This window comes from Aspergillus mulundensis (genome assembly GCF_003369625.1).
Source record: "Aspergillus mulundensis strain DSM 5745 chromosome Unknown scaffold_1, whole genome shotgun sequence".
Lineage (NCBI taxonomy): Eukaryota > Fungi > Ascomycota > Eurotiomycetes > Eurotiales > Aspergillaceae > Aspergillus > Aspergillus mulundensis.
In genome coordinates this window covers 2446798-2465213 of record NW_020797889.1, presented here as the reverse complement: position 1 = coordinate 2465213, position 18416 = coordinate 2446798, and the positions used below count along the sequence as shown (strand labels likewise).

Here is an 18416-nt window from a genome sequence, read left to right as displayed (position 1 = left end):
GTTTTTTAAGGTAGTAAAAAAAGGAGTTTTTATAAGTATTAAAATATATAGTTATTATTTATTATTTATTAACTGTAGTTATTTTATTAATAATAATATTAAAATAACATGTTTTTAAAAGCTTTATAATTATAAGCTTTAAAATTTAAGTATAGTACTAGTTTAAAATTAAGCTAGTAATATTATAATAATTTAAAGCCTTTATATTAAAAAAAAAAAAGTTTTTAAAAATAAGGGTTATTAAAAAAAGAAAAAGGCCGCGTGCTAGTAAAAATAGTTATTTTAATAAGTTAATAAGCTTTTTGCTTAAGATTGCCATTAAAAAAAAAAACTAATTAATTAAAAAAAAGGCCTAAAGGTGTTAATTTAATTAAGGTAAGGTAGTTAGTATACTTTTTTATAAAGTAGGTTTTTTATTAAGTAAAGTTTTTAGCGCGTGTTTAAGTGTAATATTTATATTTAATAATTATAGTTTAAAAAAAGGTTTTTAAAATATGTTAAAAAATCTAAAAAAAATTATAAAAATATAAAAATACCTTTTTAATAATAATAGTGTATATAAAATTTTTTTTTAGTAAAGGATTTTATAACCTAATTATATTAGTAAAGTTTTTTAATTTTTTAGTAAGGGTAGTAAAGTTTTAATATTTAAAAATATATATTTTATTAAATATAAGGTGTAAATTATAAATATAGGCCTTTAGTATTTTTTTATATAAGTAATTAAAAATCCCTATATTTAATTAGCTAGTAAAAAACCTAAGCACCAAGCTATATTTTTATTAGTTAGTTTAAACCCACTTTTATATCACGTGATTTATTACTTTGTTAGTAATAAATAAACCTTGGTTAGTAATTTTGGGTAAGAAATTATTCTTTACGGTAAATTGTACAACCCTACCCCCACTTGCTGCAGAGATAAGCCATCGCCCTGCTGCGATGTCTCTTGCATTGATCGTATTGCTCTTCGGGAATGTGATCAAGGACATAGTAAGTCCTTATAACTGCTTCCATCATAGTACCTCTTTCGGATTGATTGCTACTAAGTTCATCATTAACGTACTATAGAGCTTCCAGACTCTGGCCGTTCTAGGCCCGACGGCAAGGCATGCGATCAACACCGCCGTTCCGCGCGCGCCAAGTTTGCTGCCAGGCTCGAAGCTCTGGGTTGCATCTGCCGCACTCTGATAGCTCTGGGGCAAGAATCTTGCTGTCCACCGCCGAATAGCGTTTCCCGCGGGACTGAGCGTCGCTCGAGGGAATACATCCTGCGTTCGACTTTTGACTCTGACCGGGGGAGCAGTACGGGGTCAATTAACCGCCGCAGCGCAGGTTTGAAGAGGAGAGAAGATCCTTGTACGGGCGGCTGCTGCAGCACTTCGAAGACTTACGCACCTAAGCCGCACAATGCTGCTCAGAAAGGGAAACGTGTCGATACACCTGAGGCGTCCGCAGATCGTGAAAAGCAGGTGTTTGTTACGAAAGCAGCTTCTATCGGGACAACAAGTTGCTCAAAGGGGTGTTGTGGTAGACGACAAGTGGCTACTGAGCAGTGTTTGCCTTCTCGACAGGAATGCTGTAACGAGGTCAGATGCTCCGCCGATTGCAGTAGTTCCGCTGTCTTTCCCCAAGGCAAACCCACCGGACTCCAGCCTTGCGCTTCCGGTTGCTGCAATAAACTCGAGAAGCCTTGTGGCCTTTTACCCGAAGGGATAGTCAACATACCAGCCTGCCCATCTAGCTGTTGCGATAAAGACGAGACGTCTGCTGATATCAGATGTGGAGATGAACTCAGTCCCAATGGTCAGTCAGGCACCTGCTGCAGTAAGCCTCCGTTTGCTGCATGCGGCGCGGCCATCAATAAGTCTACAGACTTCACGCAGCGCAACCCCGGAACCTTTACCAACGATCCCGAAAAGGGGATTACCGGAAAAGAGCATGTCGCTCTGAGCATATCTGGTATGACATGTACGGGCTGTGAAACCAAGCTTCAGCGCACTTTGGGCACACTGCAGTCAGTTCAGAATCTCAAGACAAGCTTGCTGCTGTCGCGTGCGGAATTCGACCTCGATGTTGGCGTCCAGTCACTCGATGAAGTGTTGAGGCACTTGGAGAAGACTACCGAATTCAAGTACGAAAGGGTCACAGACCGTGGGTTGAGCGTGGACATTATCGTCCCTAATGCGTCAGACTTTATGAAGCAAGACTGGCCTCACGGTGTAACGGAGGTAACACTGATCGATGAGGAGACCGTAAACGTCGCTTTTGATGGAAAGATAGTCGGGGCAAGAGACTTGCTGGAGCGTGGCTGGGACAGGCCTCTTTGCCTGGCTGCTCCTCGTCCCGACTCACACCTTGCGGCTGGAAACAAGCATGTGCGCCAAATGGGATACATGACCGTTCTCTCTATTATTCTGACGGTGCCCGTCTTGGTCCTTGCTTGGGCTCCTCTCCCAAAGAGGGAAATTGCATACGGCTCTGCGTCGTTGGCATTGGCCACTGTTGTCCAGGTCGTCATTGCCGGTCCATTCTATCCAAAGGCGTTGAAAGCTTTGATATTCTCCAAGATCATTGAGATGGATCTGCTCATTGTGCTGAGCACAAGCGCTGCTTATATTTTTTCAGTAGTCTCATTTGGATACCTCGCGGCGGGTCAGCCACTTGCCACCGGTGAATTCTTCGAGACTAGCACTTTGCTCATTACACTGATCATGATCGGTCGGTATGTTGCTGCCCTTGCTCGTCAAAAAGCTGTTGAATCCATATCGCTTCGTTCAATGCAGACATCAACCGCCACACTCGTGGATGAGGCTGGGGCGACTATAAAAGAGATCGATGTCCGGCTACTCCAATATGGGGACATCTTCAAGGTCCCTCCAGACTCCAAGATCCCAACCGATGGGACCGTTATCGCAGGATTATCTGAGGTGAATGAGTCTCTGATCACCGGAGAGTCAATCCCAGTAGACAAGTCCCCTGGATCTTCCATTGTTGCAGGATCCGTGAATGGTTCCGGGTCGCTGATTGCCCGGTTAACCCGCCTTCCTGCCGACAATACAATCTCCGTCATTTCAAGAATGGTCGACCAGGCGAAACTGTCAAAGCCAAAGATACAAGATATGGCGGACCGGGTGGCAAGCTATTTTGTACCCGTTGTCATCGCTCTGACCATGGTCACGTTTGCGATCTGGATTGCGGTTGGCATCACAGTGCAAAAGCAATCCGGCTCTCGAGCTACTGCGGAGGCAATAACTTATACCATTACCGTACTCATTGTCTCTTGCCCATGTGCTATCGGCCTGGCAGTGCCAATGGTTATCGTCATAGCCAGTGGTGTTGCTGCCGAGCGGGGTGTCATTTTCAAGGCTGCTAATAGTATTGAAGTCGCCTACAAAAGTTCCCACGTTATATTTGATAAGACAGGTACCCTCACCCAGGGCCGACTCACTGTTGCAGTTGAGCACATAGACAGTACGGGGGATTCAATGTCCCAGTTGCTTGGTCTTATTGGGAGCAACAAACACCCGATTTCCGCTGCCGTGGCTGCCCGCCTGAAAGCGAAAGGCATAATAGCGTCAACTGTCAATGACATCAAAGTCCTAACAGGCAAGGGTGTCGAAGGATCGGCCCAGAATCTCGTTCTGCGCGCAGGAAACTCACGCTGGCTCAACCTCTCCTGTAACCCACAAGTCCAGTCCATTCTTGAGGGAGGTTACACGGCATTTTGCTTCACAATCAACGAAACTCTCGTCGCTGTCTTTGGTCTGGAGGACTCACTCCGCCCCGACGCACTTGAAACCGTCACCAAGCTCCAGGAACGCGGTATATCAGTCCACATCCTCTCAGGCGACGACCAGGGTCCCGTATCCTCAATTGCACGACAACTCGGTATCACAGATCAAAACATCCGCTCCCGCTGCACCCCATCCGACAAGCAAGCCTACATCCAAGCCCTTAATCTCAGCACAACCCCCAACCAAGCAACACGCAAGAACCACCCCGTAACAATCTTCATCGGCGACGGCACAAACGACGCTGTCGCCCTCGCAGCCGCCACAATTGGCGTGCACATGAACCAAGAAACCGGCAGCGAGATTGCCAAATCTGCCGCCGACGCCGTGCTCATGCGGCCACACCTGCTCGGTATCCTCACAATGCTGAATATCAGCGAGAAGGCCGTCCGCCGCATCAAGTTCAATTTCGCCTGGAGCTTCGTGTATAATCTCTTCGCGGTCCTGCTTGGGGCTGGGGCGTTTAAGGCTGTGGGTGCGCGAATCCCGCCGCAGTATGCGGGGCTGGGCGAGCTGGTTAGCGTTTTGCCTGTTGTTGTTGCGGCGGTGCTGTTGAGGTGGGCTAGGATATAATGAAGTCTAGGGTAGGATGCAAGACCAGCATGGGTTCTTGTTACGATGCACAAGGAGATAAAGGTGGAGTCGCCGGAATAGCTTGCTCAGCTGGCTTGGCTTTATGACAACTGCAATGGCCATGGTCTACTCTACTAGGTACCTTCAAGCTCCGCCCCTGCCGCTTGCTTTGACAAGTTCTCGTGCGGCCCTGGTCAGGCCTGGTTAAGGATAAAGCAGCAGTCGAGTATCCCCAAAGCAGATGAGATTGAACAGATGAGATCAACTACCTTTGCCATAGGGGCTCAAGAGACCGAAGAGCTCTTTCCCGCAGTATAAAATGAGGAACTTGTGAACTTCGCAGCTGTAGAGTTCCTGAGCCCTAACGCACACTGGTCCCTACGTCTCACCCCATGGGACCCAAGCGCGGAACCCTTATCTTAGACATGGAAATTGCTTGTCTTAACGCAAAGGCTGATGGCCGGCTCTACTGGCCCAGGACCAAGAGACCCTACGCTTTAGTAGAGGTTAAGCCATTTGTGCTTCCGAGCACTCAAAAAGCAGCAATTCAAATAACATGCAGATGGCGACTTGGATCAGCAAGTGCGTTGATGGCAAGGGCTTTAACGAAGATGCCCATCCGTGAGTACCCACAATCCAGCGCCAAAAGTAAAAACTGTTAGCTATCACATGTTGGCCGTCTTCTATGTAGTTTCTGGATGCTGAGCCAGCACAGGCACGAATTCCTTTTTTCCTTCGCGGAGTTCGGCGAGAAGTACAAGGACTACCCCCTGCGTGGCAAAGCAGGGGACAAGGAGACTGAGGAAGGTTTCCTTAACTAAACTTCTTTGGACCCTTCAGTATTTTCGACTCCCGCAATATATTTACAATTGGGCGCATGGTAAATGGACTTAGCATTGAGATGCGCCGCCGAAATGCTCGAGGTGCCTAGGGATAATGCTACCACTTCAGGGTATTCACGGCACAGCCCCCGGTTACTGGTATACATACGGGAAGCTCCATCGCCCAGGCTCTTTGTAACAAGCCATCGACTTTGAGCGTTGACCGTCGTGGCCAACCAGCTCAAAATGCTCACGCAGACGCTGGAGATACTAACGCGGACAATTTGGTCCGGAACAGCCCGAGTAAAAAGGTTACCAGTAGCCCATGCAGTATACATAGTAGATAGCCCCGTATCCATATGAGTAGTCCCGCGGCTCACACTCTGTATTGCAGCAATGCAAGTGCAAATGCACCTGATCCATCTCTCCAGCTGTGCCGGTGCAGATCAACATCCAAACGTATCAGATATTAAGCGAGATACAGATAATTTGATCCCATGGCTCTAAAATACTCGAACCCGATCGCGCCCATGTCACAATATCCCCCCTTAGCCCGATTATACAGCGCGCGCACCCTACACAGCCTCGACGCAAACTCCTCGTCTTCACCCCTCGGCCTCCAAAGAGCGGACACATAAGGATAATGCCACTGATGCCCCGGGACATCAAACGGAGAGTCCTCGACATACCCGCACATCTTAAACTCCAGGCGCGTCAGAGACCGGAACCGCACGAGTCTGTCGAAGAGTAGTTTCCATCGCCTCTTGCCTCGGGCTTCCAGTAGGACATGCATCAGACTGAGGATCTGCAATGTATCTTTGCAGAACCGGATGCTGTATAGCGTGCGAGGCGGAAGGGTCATTTTATGGAGGAACAGGGATCGAAGTGGCGCCTTGATAGAGCAGATGAGGACCAGGTCTGAGTTAGGGTCTGGGGCTAGGCCTGGAACTCGGCTTGGGCTTGGGCTTGGGCTTGTGGATTTAGGGCCCGGGACCGGCTCGACCCATCCCAGCTCGGATATCTGCAAGTGGTGCATGTTGTGGGCGTGTTGCAGGACATGGAACACACCGGTTTTGCAGACGCGCGTTGCACGGCCATTTGGCTGGCCGCGGTGCGTGAAGAACCGGACGCCTGGCATCACGCCTTTCAGACATGATTCTTTTTCTGCTTCGGATTCAGGTGATGCAGGTACAGAGAGCAGCAGACATGCGTCTGACGCGTCAAACCGCTCCAGTCTAGCTGGTGGATTGAGCTGTACCGTAGAGCTCGGCGGAATGCTGCCGCCAGTGCAGCGTGCACGGCGGCGTTGTCGCGCTTCCACGGCTCGCTAACACTCATGCTAAGCCGCTTTATGTTTGGGAAGCGTGCGAGGATCCTTGGTATCTCTTCAAGCGCACGAGTTGCCGTTTCGTCCGAAAATATTCCCGGGCCGTCGACACTGCCGAAATATCCCAGAAACATGTTTTGCACGGCGAGTCGGAGCTCGCTATTCGCGAGCTCTGACAGACTCCGCGGGACCCAACTCTTGTCATTGTTCATGTTCTTGTTCTTGAATTTTACGCATATGTTCCGGAACATGAGGCGGGAGGCGCTGCAGTAGAATTTGGTGTTGACTTGACGGAGGCTTTTCGCGGTCTGGCATTGATCTTCGATATCTCAGGCTGTGAAGGCATGGACTGTGATATCATCATATAGCTCTTGCGGTAGCTCGGCGACCCGGTTTGGGCGAAGGTGGTAGGGAAGCCTGGCGATGCGAAGGATGCAGGTAGAGGCATGATTCAGCTAGTGCAGGCTCTCCATTTCGTCCATGTCTGCCATGATGTTGGGATAATTTGGCTGTACTGTCGCAGGCATCTCGCAGAAAGAATGTACTCGCTCTGAGTCATGATCTATAGGGGCGTTTCATTCCTATCCAACGAGAGTTCGGCATGGGCAAGCGTGGTCATCTTCACCCCCGGCCGGACGGACTACGATCCCGGAATCTCCTCTCGGTATTGCCTTGCTGCTAGCCCACCTTCCTTCCTTGCCAGGGTATCAGGTTGACTGTAGGCTTTAGATCGAAGAGAGCTTGGATCACAAGCTGGACTGTAAAGTCGCTCGCATCACCGTAATCCTAACGATTCGTCATCGTTCCAACTGCACTCTACATATCAGGCAACGTAAAGAAAGAGAAGATTGAGCAGATACCACCAGTGTGCCCTACCACTGGTAGCCGCGCTGCTTAGTCTCTCCCCAGTATGTACTCCAGATGAGTACGGTTGTCCTTGTCTCAAGAGAGGTATTTGCCGCTGAATTCACCGAGCATAGAGGATGGAAGCATTGCCCGGAACCAGCCGAGGCAGTATACCGTGTCTTTGCTGAATTCCGGTTCGTTGGCAGGTCGAGACCAGAAGCCGCAGCGGACGCGGGTCATTTGCTTCAGAGGGTTATTTGGCGTCTTTGGCTTATAGTCAGACTCTGTCTCGTTTCTTTCTGCGTCAAGGACAGCAATACACCAGGTGAGCATATCGTTGAGAGTACCACGCACCCCCGTAGCCGGAAGCAGGGACGTATGATCATCACACGGCCACAGCTGGTCTTTGGCCGGAATAAATCACCCATCACTCAATTTGAAACGGAGAACCGCGGCATTGTCCTCGCTCTCCGTATCCAACCGCTTCATGTCTGTTCTGTCCATCGCCAGCGGCTCGCGGATCCTCTCGCGCACGAACTCCGCGAACCGCTGCCCGGTCACTTTCTGGATCACCAAGGCCACCAAACCAACGGGGCCATTGCTATAGTTCCAATCCTTATTGAATTTCTGATTTCCATCCTTGCCAATGGTGGGCATCATGCTAAAGAGGTCCACTAGGTCTTCCTCCGTGAGATTGGTCCGTGAGGACCAAACATGAGCATTGCTGAATCAGTAAGACCGGTGCTGTGGCGTAGGCAGTCGATGATATCAGCCTCTTTGCCAATGCGGGCGTCCTCTTCAGGGTTGAAATCGGGGGTGTACTTTTCTATCGGATCTTTCCAGTGTAATATCCCCTCGTCGACGAGTATCCCCACGGCGGCTGAGGTGAACATTTTGGAGCACGAGCCGATCATGTACAGTGTGTCTGCGTCCGGTGGGGGGCTGCTGAAGTCGGAATCTCGATGGCCGACACTTTGCTTGAATATGACCTCGCCTTGGTGGATGACTCCGAAGGTGATGGAGGGGTCTGGCATATTTCGCGAAGTTGGCGAATCGAGGGAGACAGGTCGACAGGCGTTGAGTGAGGTTTTCCATGAAGTAAAGAACATTGGAGATAGAAGAAGAGGAGAGAACGAGTCAGAGGAAGCACGAGAAGAGGACGGCCGGGGCCCTGGGAAAAGAGGACGGCGGGACCTGGCGGAGGAAGATTCTTGAGGAAAGCCAGCCTCCACTGGAACTCCTAAAATACAATCATCTGACAACCTACGGCTCTGTCCAGCCTATATTCATGCCTCCCCGACCATTCAAAGATCCTAGTACCGTGCATAGTGCAGTCTATCTTCCCGAGCGAATAGCTCTGAAAACATCCACGCGAGCATGTAAGTTCATGTTATGATCCTGATTCCAAAGTATCTGCGCACCCTAAGCTAAATGACACGTAAACAACGCGCAGCATCCGCTCCATATAATGCTCAAATTCCAGTCCATTCATCGCGTACACCTCTCCGTAGGCGGCCTCCAACCCACCCCCAACCCCTCCATAACCATCCTCTCCCTCTCCTGCCACGTCCCACCCCCAGCCTCAAGATCAATAACCTGGCCGCCGGTAACACGCTCCCTCACCCCACTGGAATCAAACTTCCACCCATGCGCCTTCTTCGCATACCGCCGCAGATCCCGCTCAAACGTCGTATCGCCGGACCAGCCCAGAACCGCGCAGCCGACGGTGCGCCAGGGGGAAATAATGATGTCGACGCGGCGGTGCGGGTTATCCTTGTTCTCGGGGCCGAGTTTGTCGCTCGGTGTCTGCCAGACGACGAGCGCTTTGTCGAGGGTGTCGAAATGGCTTCGCTCGTCGGTGTCGCCGCGGTAGGGGAGGGTCTGCTGGTTGCGGTTTGAGGTTGTTTGGTGGAGGGCTAGGGTGTGTGTGATCCAGCCGTCTGATTCCAGGGACGCGACGACGTCGACGACGAGGTTGTGCGTGATTGCTTCGTCGCGGTGGGAGAGGATGATGTCGACGTCGTGGGAGACGGGCTTGCCGCGGCGGTAGCTGCCGACGATGATGCATTCCACGCCGTGGCCGTCGTATTGGGCGGTTGGGCGGACGGCCGGGGAGTTCGCGTGCTGGCAGATGATTTTGCCGATGGCTTCGACTTCGGAGCGGGGGATGTCGAGGAGGAACTCGTCGTAGTATTTCACGCCGATCTGCTGCACGCGGGAAAGAGAGGTCCAGCCGTGCTCTACGATGTCGTCGAGATCGCGCCATTGTCTCGCGTAGTAGAAGTCTCGCGCGGTTTTGGAGCCCACGCCCCAGATGTTGTAGAATGTGTGCAGGGTGCGCAGGTCGGGATCTGTATCGAGGGCCTCGGCTGCACTGAGGGTACCAGATTCAGAAGCCTTGAATTCAGCAAAGAGGTTGGCGATTTTCGCCTCGCACCCTGGCAAAGACAGAATCTGAGACCCGCGTCTGATTTCGTGGGGATATGCTGCTATTGCGGCGATGGCGGTGCTGTATGCACGTACACCAATCTCATCAAGATTCAGCTCGCGGATTGTACGAATTTTGATGAGCTGGTCAATGAAACCCTTGTTGGGAGTATTAAGGAACGCAGAGCGCATGCAAGCGTACATCACACCGTCACGAACCCAGTCCGGCGGCGGGGGTAAGGGCTCTGCTTCTTCGTTCTCGGACGTTGTTGTCCGGTATAGCTTTGGAGGTGGGTGGTGACTGGACAGCCCGTCAAGTCTGTGCCTGGACGGAGGATATGGGACCTTGAACGCGGCGTCTTGTTTCGCGCGGTCGAGTATAGCCTGCGAGTTCGCAGCATCCTTATCGCTTTTTGTCGCCGGCCGCTCGATTTTGCGCGCGTGATACACCACAAACGGACCAAGCGGTAGAAGCATCTGCGCCTCGACACACTGCATCAACCAGTCCAGCCGCACAACCCTAATTACCCCATCTTCCTTCCCGCATAGGTCTGGCACACTCGACACCGGATCGCCCTTTGACTTTGACCGCTGCGGATGCTCCAGATGCGCCGTGGGCCGCTTCCCACGGATCCCGTCCTCCTCACTCTCATCCTCCGTACTCAGGTATATCTCATCCGCCGCATTTTTGCTCTTTGCATCCCCAACCCGTCTCCGTTTCGCAGGTGGGCCTGTAGGTTGAGACGATTGCGAGATAGTTGTACTCTCCACCTCCTCCGTCCAAACCCCTCTCGACCTCAACTCCAACGCAGCTCGCTTCTTCTGTCCAATTTTTCCAAGGATCAAGGTCGCCTCCGCGACATCGTAGGTCAAGCGCGCGCCGTGCTGGGATAGCGTTTCCTCTGCTTGGTGGAGCGCTTCGATGTCAAGATGGGTCGGGAGGACGAATATAGGCGGGCATTCTGACAAGCTTAGTCCAGCGCCTGCAGTCGACGGATTTGTATCGGTTTCGAGGCCTTGGTCTGGGTCGGACGGTGTGGGAGATGCTGTGGTTGTTGACATTGTGGGTTGCTGGGATCATTGCTCATGGTTAAGTATGTCGTTGTTTATGTATATATAGACGTTATAGAGCAGTCATGGAGCGTATATCAAGGTTTCCAAGCTCGTTGGGGTGAATTGCGTATATAGGTTAAAGAACTCGGCGGCATCGTATTTTGCTGCGGGGAATGGGGGGGTAGCGTGAATATTGGTGGTCTGTCAGTGCTGCCGTTTGTGAGATAATATCAATACCCCGGTGAGTGAAAGCCCATCGCATCTAGAGGCTCTCGATATTCTTGAAACCCGGGTCGCTGTGAAGACACGGAGTTGAGTGCGGGGAAGTTCAAAATTGTCGATGACGTCTCTCCACTCTAGCATTGCTGCCTTGCTGCCTAAGGCCAAGTTCTATATACAGCTGCATATACACCCCTTCATGTTCGTCCTTCGTCCATCGTCACTCATTCCTCATAATAGAGAAACCCGATATAAAACTCCTGATCCAATCTTGCCATCACCTACTTCGCATCCCCCTTGGGCTGCACACTCACAGTCCCATACTTGACACTCGACCCCTCATTCAACGGCGTATCAACCCTAGGAATCGACGCCCCAGCTTCAGCCCCAAAAGGCTCATCCCTGTAAGCTCCATCCCCGCTAAAAGCCGCAGGATCAACACCCTTGCCATGTCTCTTCCCGACCCACCTTCTCCAAGGCTTATAAACAAACACACTGAGCGTCCCAAACACCAAGAACGCACCGCAGATGCCTCCACCGATAACGTCGTAGTAGTCACCGGCCGTCTGCACGCCGTCCCAGAAGCGGCCGGTGGGTTCGGCCACGTTCAGGATGAGGGTGAGGAGTTGGATGACGCCGATGATGATGGCCACGATTACGGTCAGCGTGGTCAGCACGATGGAGTAGTAGAGGAAGGCGACGGGGTCGCGGTGGTTCTGGGGAGTGGTGATTGGGTCTTCGGGGTTTGATTCGGTGTCGGGGTTTGCGGCGGCGTCTATGAGGGGTCCTTGCGAGGTTGTTGAGTCGGTGCGCTTTGGTGGGAGGAAGTTTGTGGCTGGTTGCACGTAGAGCGCGAGCATTAGGGCTCCGTCGGTGGTGTCGAGGAGGCACATTCCGGCTGTGGCTGTGGTTAGATGTTTCGTCTGGATTGTGGGTAAATAGGGCCTGGCATACCTGTGAATAAAATAGGGAAGATAAGAATAACCCAGAATGAAGTCCCCTTCGCGGCCTCAATAGACGAGATTCCAAGCAGCGCAATCTCAGACGAGGTGTCGAATCCCAGTCCGAACAGTATGCCCAGCGGGTACATCTTCCACGGTCTGCCATGCAAACGCACCAAGTCAGCGCTACCTCCCAATTCTACAGTCCCAAGCAAGAAACGCACCGATCAATTAACTTAAACATCCTCTTCAACACCCTAAACAGCACGCCCCCGCCCTCAATCTTCCACGCCTCGTCTTCCTGCCCCTCAGGCAAATCCAGCACCTTCTGCATCTGCTTATACAGCTTATACAGAATATACGCGTTCATGAAGCCTAGCAGGATGAGGAATGCCGCGCTGACAGAGGTCCCAATAATCCCGCCAACCGTGCTGAACTTGTCGAAGCGCGAGGAGACCGCTGCCGCCGTCGCGGCGACCACGATCGAAGTGATGATGACGATGGTGGAATGGCCGAGCGAGAAGAACGTGCCGACCGTCACGGGTTTCTGGCCCGTTGCGAGGAGGCGGCGGGTCATGAGGTCGATGGCCTGGATGCTGTTAGCTCGTTTGCCTTTACCGATATGATGGCGCGGCGCGTACCGAGATGTGGTCTGCGTCAAAGGCATGTCGCAGACCCAGTGTATACGCGAGCACAGCATTCGAGACAAGCGATCTAGCAAGCCCCGTCAGCATCATCCAGATCCAGATCCAAGCAGAAGAAGACTCACGAGTGATATCGCTAGGCCCACGTTAGTCTCATCTCTTATCGTCAGCAAACCCAGAACAGGAATCATACCAAAACAATCGCGACAGCAACCCAAACAACAACATTGACGCACGCCACAAGCAATATCACCGCAATCGAGCGCAGAGGCACCTTGCGGATCCCCGGCAGCCGACTATGCGAGCGCTCGGCATGCCGGAGGAGCGCCTTGGCCGTCCATTTCTTGTCGTCGGACCCGAGGACAGGGGAGTCGGGGGAGGACATCACCGTCACTTTGCCTAGTCGCAAGAAGATGAAGGCCAGAGCAAGGATGCAAAGAAAAAGAAAATGTTCCGCGAGCTTCGCTTTTCAAACGACCTCGCTAGACGAGCAGTGAGGGGAAATAATTATAGCGGGGCGATAAGCAGGCCTTATCAAATCTATTCGCGTGGACGGGGACGACGCACAGGGCAGGCCAGGGTCTGCTTGGTTTGACCAAGCCTTTTGCTATTGAAGTTGGAGATCGAGGCTGTTGTGACGATGCGGATGAGCTTCCTGTCCTCATGAAGTAGGATCCTCGAAAATCCGCACCGTGAGGACTGCAGGTCGAAATGGCAGAGAAAAGTTCCCCGGGTGTCAACCCCACCGCGCAACAAATCCGGCGGAGGACGCCGAGGAACCTCGCTACGTGCGGGAAAGTTACAAGGCAAGTGGATCGCTTCGGCGAAAATTGCATTCGCTAACTATATACAGTCTAGTAGGTTCTATACAGGTTGACAGAAATCATCTCGTCATAACTATAAGGTTTGCGGTCCCAGCAAGGATGGCATGGGACGGCAAGGCTGAGCTGGTGTTCGAAGATACTCAGTCTCAGGCTGACCACGCAGATCTGTCGTGGTCATGGTGATCTCCAGAGAGATACCATGGGGATCGGGGCAATGGAGCAGTGATGCTCCGAAGCGACTCCGTCGGCGCTGGTCCTCTTGATCGGACGATGCTCGGCGGATTGATGATTGGTGGTCTACAAATAGACCTAATGATGCGGTTGTATAAATTCTCGACTCCAAAACTAGTCGAGCTCTTTCTCACCCACAAGCAGCGGCAAGCACAGTCGGCGAAGGCGTCCACTTGGTAACAGTAGGCTGACTCTTCTTGAACCCCGGCCCAAAGAGCAAATTCCACTCGTTGCGCGTGATGGGCGTGACATCCGACGCAGAAAGCGGCGTCTTAGGGCCCCTCTTGCCCAGCGTCCCAGCAGGCGAAAGTCCCTTCTGCGCGGCCGTCGAAGCCTTTCGAACGCGAACAGGCCGAACAGGCCGAACAGGGACCTTCTTCTTCTCAACGACAACAACAGCAGGTTTTGGCGGGGGAGGAATGACAATCCCGTCCTGGCTATACTGCTTTCTGTATATGTCTGCGACCTGCGAGAGGAGCTCGTCGCTGACATCGAGCTGCTCGTAGACGCGGTGGAAGAAGGCCTTGCTGAAAGGCCGGCCGTTGAAGTCCTCGATTGTGCGGTGGAGAAGGCGCACGCAGGAGTTGATGTAGGATTCTGGAGAGGCGGCGGGCTTGGATTTGGAGGGTGAGGTGGATGTGGATGTGGATAGGATGCAGAGGCGGCGCTTGAAGGTGTAGATGCGGTCGACGTTGAGGAGGGTCAGGCCCTCGCGCGAGAAGACGACTTCGTTCTGCAGGATGGATCGCTCGATCAGGTATTCGTTTGCGTGGCGCTCGTGGTGCGAGCGGGCGAGTGCGTCGGACCAGCTCTGGCCGAGCGAGAATCGGGCGGCGGCCTTTGCGATGGTGCGGGTGAGGGTGCGGGATACGGAGGGTTCGAGAGTGGTTGAGGGGATGACGATCAGGTCGGAGGGCTGGCCGGTGGGGTAGGGCTTCCCGCGGCCGACGAGGAGCGTGACGTGCATGTGCTTCTGCTGGAGCTTGTAGGAGATGTACTCGAGGGCAGGGATGATGGATGGCGTGAGGGTCTCGGAGTCGAAGTTGAAGTCGGCGGAGAGCGGCGAGGAGATCATGTCGGAGGTGACGCTCCGGGGGGAGTTGGGGACGTAGACGCCTGTTGGGCGTGGGAGGCGAATGGCGACCATGTTCACTATATCGCTATAGATGGTATGGATAGAGGATTGTGGTGTTGCAGTTGCAGTTGCACAGCTTGCCAGGCACCGTGAGCAGGGACCAACGATAAATAACCCTCTCCTGGAAGAGGGGAACGCCTAGCCAACGCACCCCTCCTTCCTCATTATTATGACATTCCCTTTTCTAATCATAGCAAAATAATCTAATATGGACAGCGAATAACAGACTGATCCAGCACAGCGGCACCCAGTCAGCGTTGGAGCCGGTCGATGGTTAAGCGCCGGTTGGTGTGAACATGCAGCCCAAGGCACACTTCCTGCAGCCACGGCACATTCCTTTCGCTAGCTGCTCACCATCATCCGCAATTGGCGAGACCTGACAGGGTCGGGCTAAAAAAAGGTCGTTAATTTACGACTGCTATCAATTAGCCGTCTTTTGGCATGTGTTGGTTTTTCCGGATCAGGACTCGCGCATGGTGTGCCTCGTGTTCTATAATAGCAAAGATTGCAGGACCACCGCAGGTAGTCAAACTGGAATCCAAGCTGTCAACAGTCGGCACAAAGAGGAAGAGGAGAGACTCTACTCCCAGGCTTATGATTGTCGTTATCTCGCCCCTCAACCGCCTAGCGGCATGGCATGTGCGTGAACGGGCTCCAAAACGGCGGCAAAGTCGCTCAAGCAACCGCACTTCCAGATCCGAGTCCAAGTCCAGAACAAAACCAACAGTTACTGTAGATTCCAAGGATCCTTCCTCCAACAGAACGACAATCAAGCCCGTGCCCTGCTGGCCACGTCAAGCGGGGTAAATCCTCCGATTACTGACTGCAGGCACTATCGTCTTGGCCTGGCGCTTATGTCCACCAACATGCGCTGATCAGTCAGTCCAACATTGCATTGCATTTTACTCCGTACCGTCTTCTGCCTATACTAACCGCGTCTTTAGCCGTTTACTTTCGCCAGCGGCCATCCTTTCAACTGAACAAGGAGCCCGAGCCCCGTTATCGTACCCCGGCACCGTCAGCAACACATGCAATCCCGGCGTCAGCTCACCCCGGTCTTCCACGCGAAACGGGCACGGCTATCCTTCCCCTCGGATAATATCATAATATAACAAGCCTGCTGCGTGCGCTCTGACATGTCACATGAGATACGGAGTCTGGGTGCCTGTCTTTACGTTCTCAAAGTACGGAGTAGACCTATCGATTGGCGTCCATCCCCGGATAAAGATGGCTGTGGGTAAGCGACGGAGACTCTGCAGGCCGCTTAACGACTGGATCCGGGCGTCCTCGTGTCAATGGGGCAAAGACCAACTCCACGTGCATATTGCGGTCTACCGGGCCCCGGCAGTCTCAGCTCAGCCCGGTGCTGAGAGCATCTCGCGTTTGAGCCGGGGCAGGTTATTGTGCGAGCTTGGGCATCGAGATTACCATAGCCTGCGAGAGGGGCTCTCTGCGGGGCTGATGAAGAGTGCGCTCAGCAGACTTGTGATGATATTCGGATACATACCCACAGTTTGACGTTTCCAAGCAATGGTGCTTGTTGTTCAGACTGGGATTGCCTGGGTCGATTCGGGATAGCTTACCCCTCTTTGAGCGGTTGGATGCAATTCCCTTGATTGTTCAAGCCTCGCTCCATGAAGGTACATCCTGTCCTGGTATCTATGTCACCGAGCATGGCCGCGCAAACTAGCTAGTATGTATGACAGGTGGAACTTGATTATATGCAGGCCATATCAGCCGCATACCCTACTGATGGAGTTCCCCTTGTTTTGTTCAAATCCGTCTTCATTAAAACCAAAATCACATTCTAGGTTCACATTACACAATCAGGATCCTTCAAACAACTTCCGCGATACTCCCAATATCAAGTCCGGTTCCAATCTGCCATGGTCCCTGGTGGTGCCAATCACGCCCATCCAGTTGGTGCCAACGCCATGTGCTTTCCCTTACCCACAAATGTTGCAGCCTGCGACAACACGATCCTGTTCTTCACCTCCACTGCAATCTTTGTTCTCCAACCGGCCGTCAACCTCCGATCATACGCCTGCCACAACTTGGGCAGGAACCTGACGTCCTGGACACAGTATTCTACAATCTCATCCTTCAGCGGTCGCTCATTGAACACCTCATAGCTTCCCCCATGTTCCGGGGCGAACAACTTAACCCCCTTTTCCTTGGTCTCTTTCCATTTCCGCCTCTCTGACGCAGTCATAGCTGCGTCGTACTCAATGCACTTCGCCAACCCGTTGACTCGTCTTCGGGAATAACCTCTGGTCGCTAGCTCCATTAGTTGCAAATCCTGAATGCCAGCAAGGTTAATTTGGAAGTGGGCGTAGAGCGCATCCGAGTCGTTACGGACGTCAAATATGACTTTCGGGATGGACGGAGATTCAAGGATGCTCTTTAGGGTTGTATCGCTGCCAGTGCCGCTGGCGGAAGATTTAGTTGTAAATGCTTCTTTCTTAAGGGTGTGAATGTCAACAAGATATGTTTTATCATGCGGCCAGACGTAGATCTGCAGAATGGAGACCGTCCCATGACGCGACAGATTGACGCCTTCCAAGTCAATGTATAGAGATGGTGGGCTGGTTGGCAGGTCTTCCAGGGACTTGAGCATATCGGACACTTCCGCGGGCGTTGACACCAGTTTGGTTACTGGTTTATCCTGGAGCTGCGTTTTCCCGAGACATTCTGTAAGGGTGGTAATGTCGGAGGTGGCGACGGTCAGCGAGGAAGTACGAATGGGGTGCTTCGTTATTATCTCCTCCAGCGTTGGACGGTCTGTGTCTATGGATATGTCAGAGATGGATGGTTTACGGACATCAGAGCGGAGAACAAACGTGAAAGCGACATTGTAATGCTTCAGTAATCTCAGAAGGCAATAAACGATCGGAGAAGTTGCCATCTCCTCGTCTTTATATCTGCTGCGCTCAACATGGCCATTGACCTCGTTGGCTCGGGGGTGCCCTCCGAGGGAGTGTCCGGACATTGTATCCATGATCACCGTAGCATGCAGTGACACTTCCGCGGCTTTGGATGGTCGTTCCGTCAAAGTTGATTGCGTGTTCTCCGGAGATAAGTTGCTGCATATAACCTATGGTCTCGGGATGGGAAGCCGTACGTACTCCCCAAATATCGGTTCTGTTCGATCATGCGCCGGTCCGATTTACCGTGAATCCTAAAGCAATTCTTTTTGAACGGTCAGAACCTTGAGAGGTCGCCATAACGGTCTATAGATATTCCAATCCAGTCAACCCTCGCATAAGCTTCGACCGGAACCTTTCACTGCTCTCTCCATCCCGGTTATCATAATCTTTCCGAGCTTGAGATTCTGCGAGAATCGAAGCAATGCATGATGGGCTCCACGGTAGCGACTCTGTCGGTGATGTTGGATGAAAAGCCGGTGTTGGCGATCGTCCGGGTTCAAAACGCATGCTCTATGATGTCTGAGCTTGAGTAAAACTTGGCGAGAGGCCCATTCAACTAGGCCTTCCCTTTCCCAGCAGGTGTCCCAGTCAAGTTATGCGGCGAGAGAGTGGCTGGAGGCTTCTGTTGCTGTGCTGCACGTAGCAGGCTCCAACGTG

The 18416-nt window shown here is 52.2% G+C and overlaps 4 protein-coding genes across 4 annotated transcripts; 1 reads left to right on the top strand and 3 right to left on the bottom strand.

The window, feature by feature from the left end:
- Positions 1–939: 939 nt before the first annotated feature.
- Positions 940–4364, top strand: DSM5745_02309 (cation-transporting P-type ATPase PCA1; the record flags this gene model as incomplete). The annotated part of the gene is made up of 2 exons (XM_026744325.1): positions 940–990; positions 1071–4364. 2 exons carry the CDS (start codon positions 940–942, stop codon positions 4362–4364), a joined length of 3345 nt encoding a protein of 1114 aa, XP_026607488.1.
- A 3668-nt stretch (positions 4365–8032) lies between these two features.
- Positions 8033–13027, bottom strand: DSM5745_02308 (uncharacterized protein; the record flags this gene model as incomplete). The annotated part of the gene is made up of 8 exons (XM_026744324.1): positions 8033–8621; positions 8860–10856; positions 11372–11955; positions 12012–12157; positions 12223–12587; positions 12640–12712; positions 12768–12778; positions 12836–13027. 8 exons carry the CDS (start codon positions 13025–13027, stop codon positions 8033–8035), a joined length of 3957 nt encoding a protein of 1318 aa, XP_026607487.1.
- Positions 13028–13827: 800 nt separating this feature from the next.
- Positions 13828–14844, bottom strand: DSM5745_02307 (uncharacterized protein; the record flags this gene model as incomplete). The annotated part of the gene is made up of 1 exon (XM_026744323.1): positions 13828–14844. The coding sequence occupies one exon, from the start codon at positions 14842–14844 to the stop codon at positions 13828–13830; it is 1017 nt and encodes a 338-aa protein (XP_026607486.1).
- Positions 14845–16738: 1894 nt separating this feature from the next.
- Positions 16739–17821, bottom strand: DSM5745_02306 (Polynucleotidyl transferase, ribonuclease H fold; the record flags this gene model as incomplete). The annotated part of the gene is made up of 1 exon (XM_026744322.1): positions 16739–17821. One exon carries the CDS (start codon positions 17819–17821, stop codon positions 16739–16741), a length of 1083 nt encoding a protein of 360 aa, XP_026607485.1.
- Between the last annotated feature and the right edge of the window lie 595 nt (positions 17822–18416).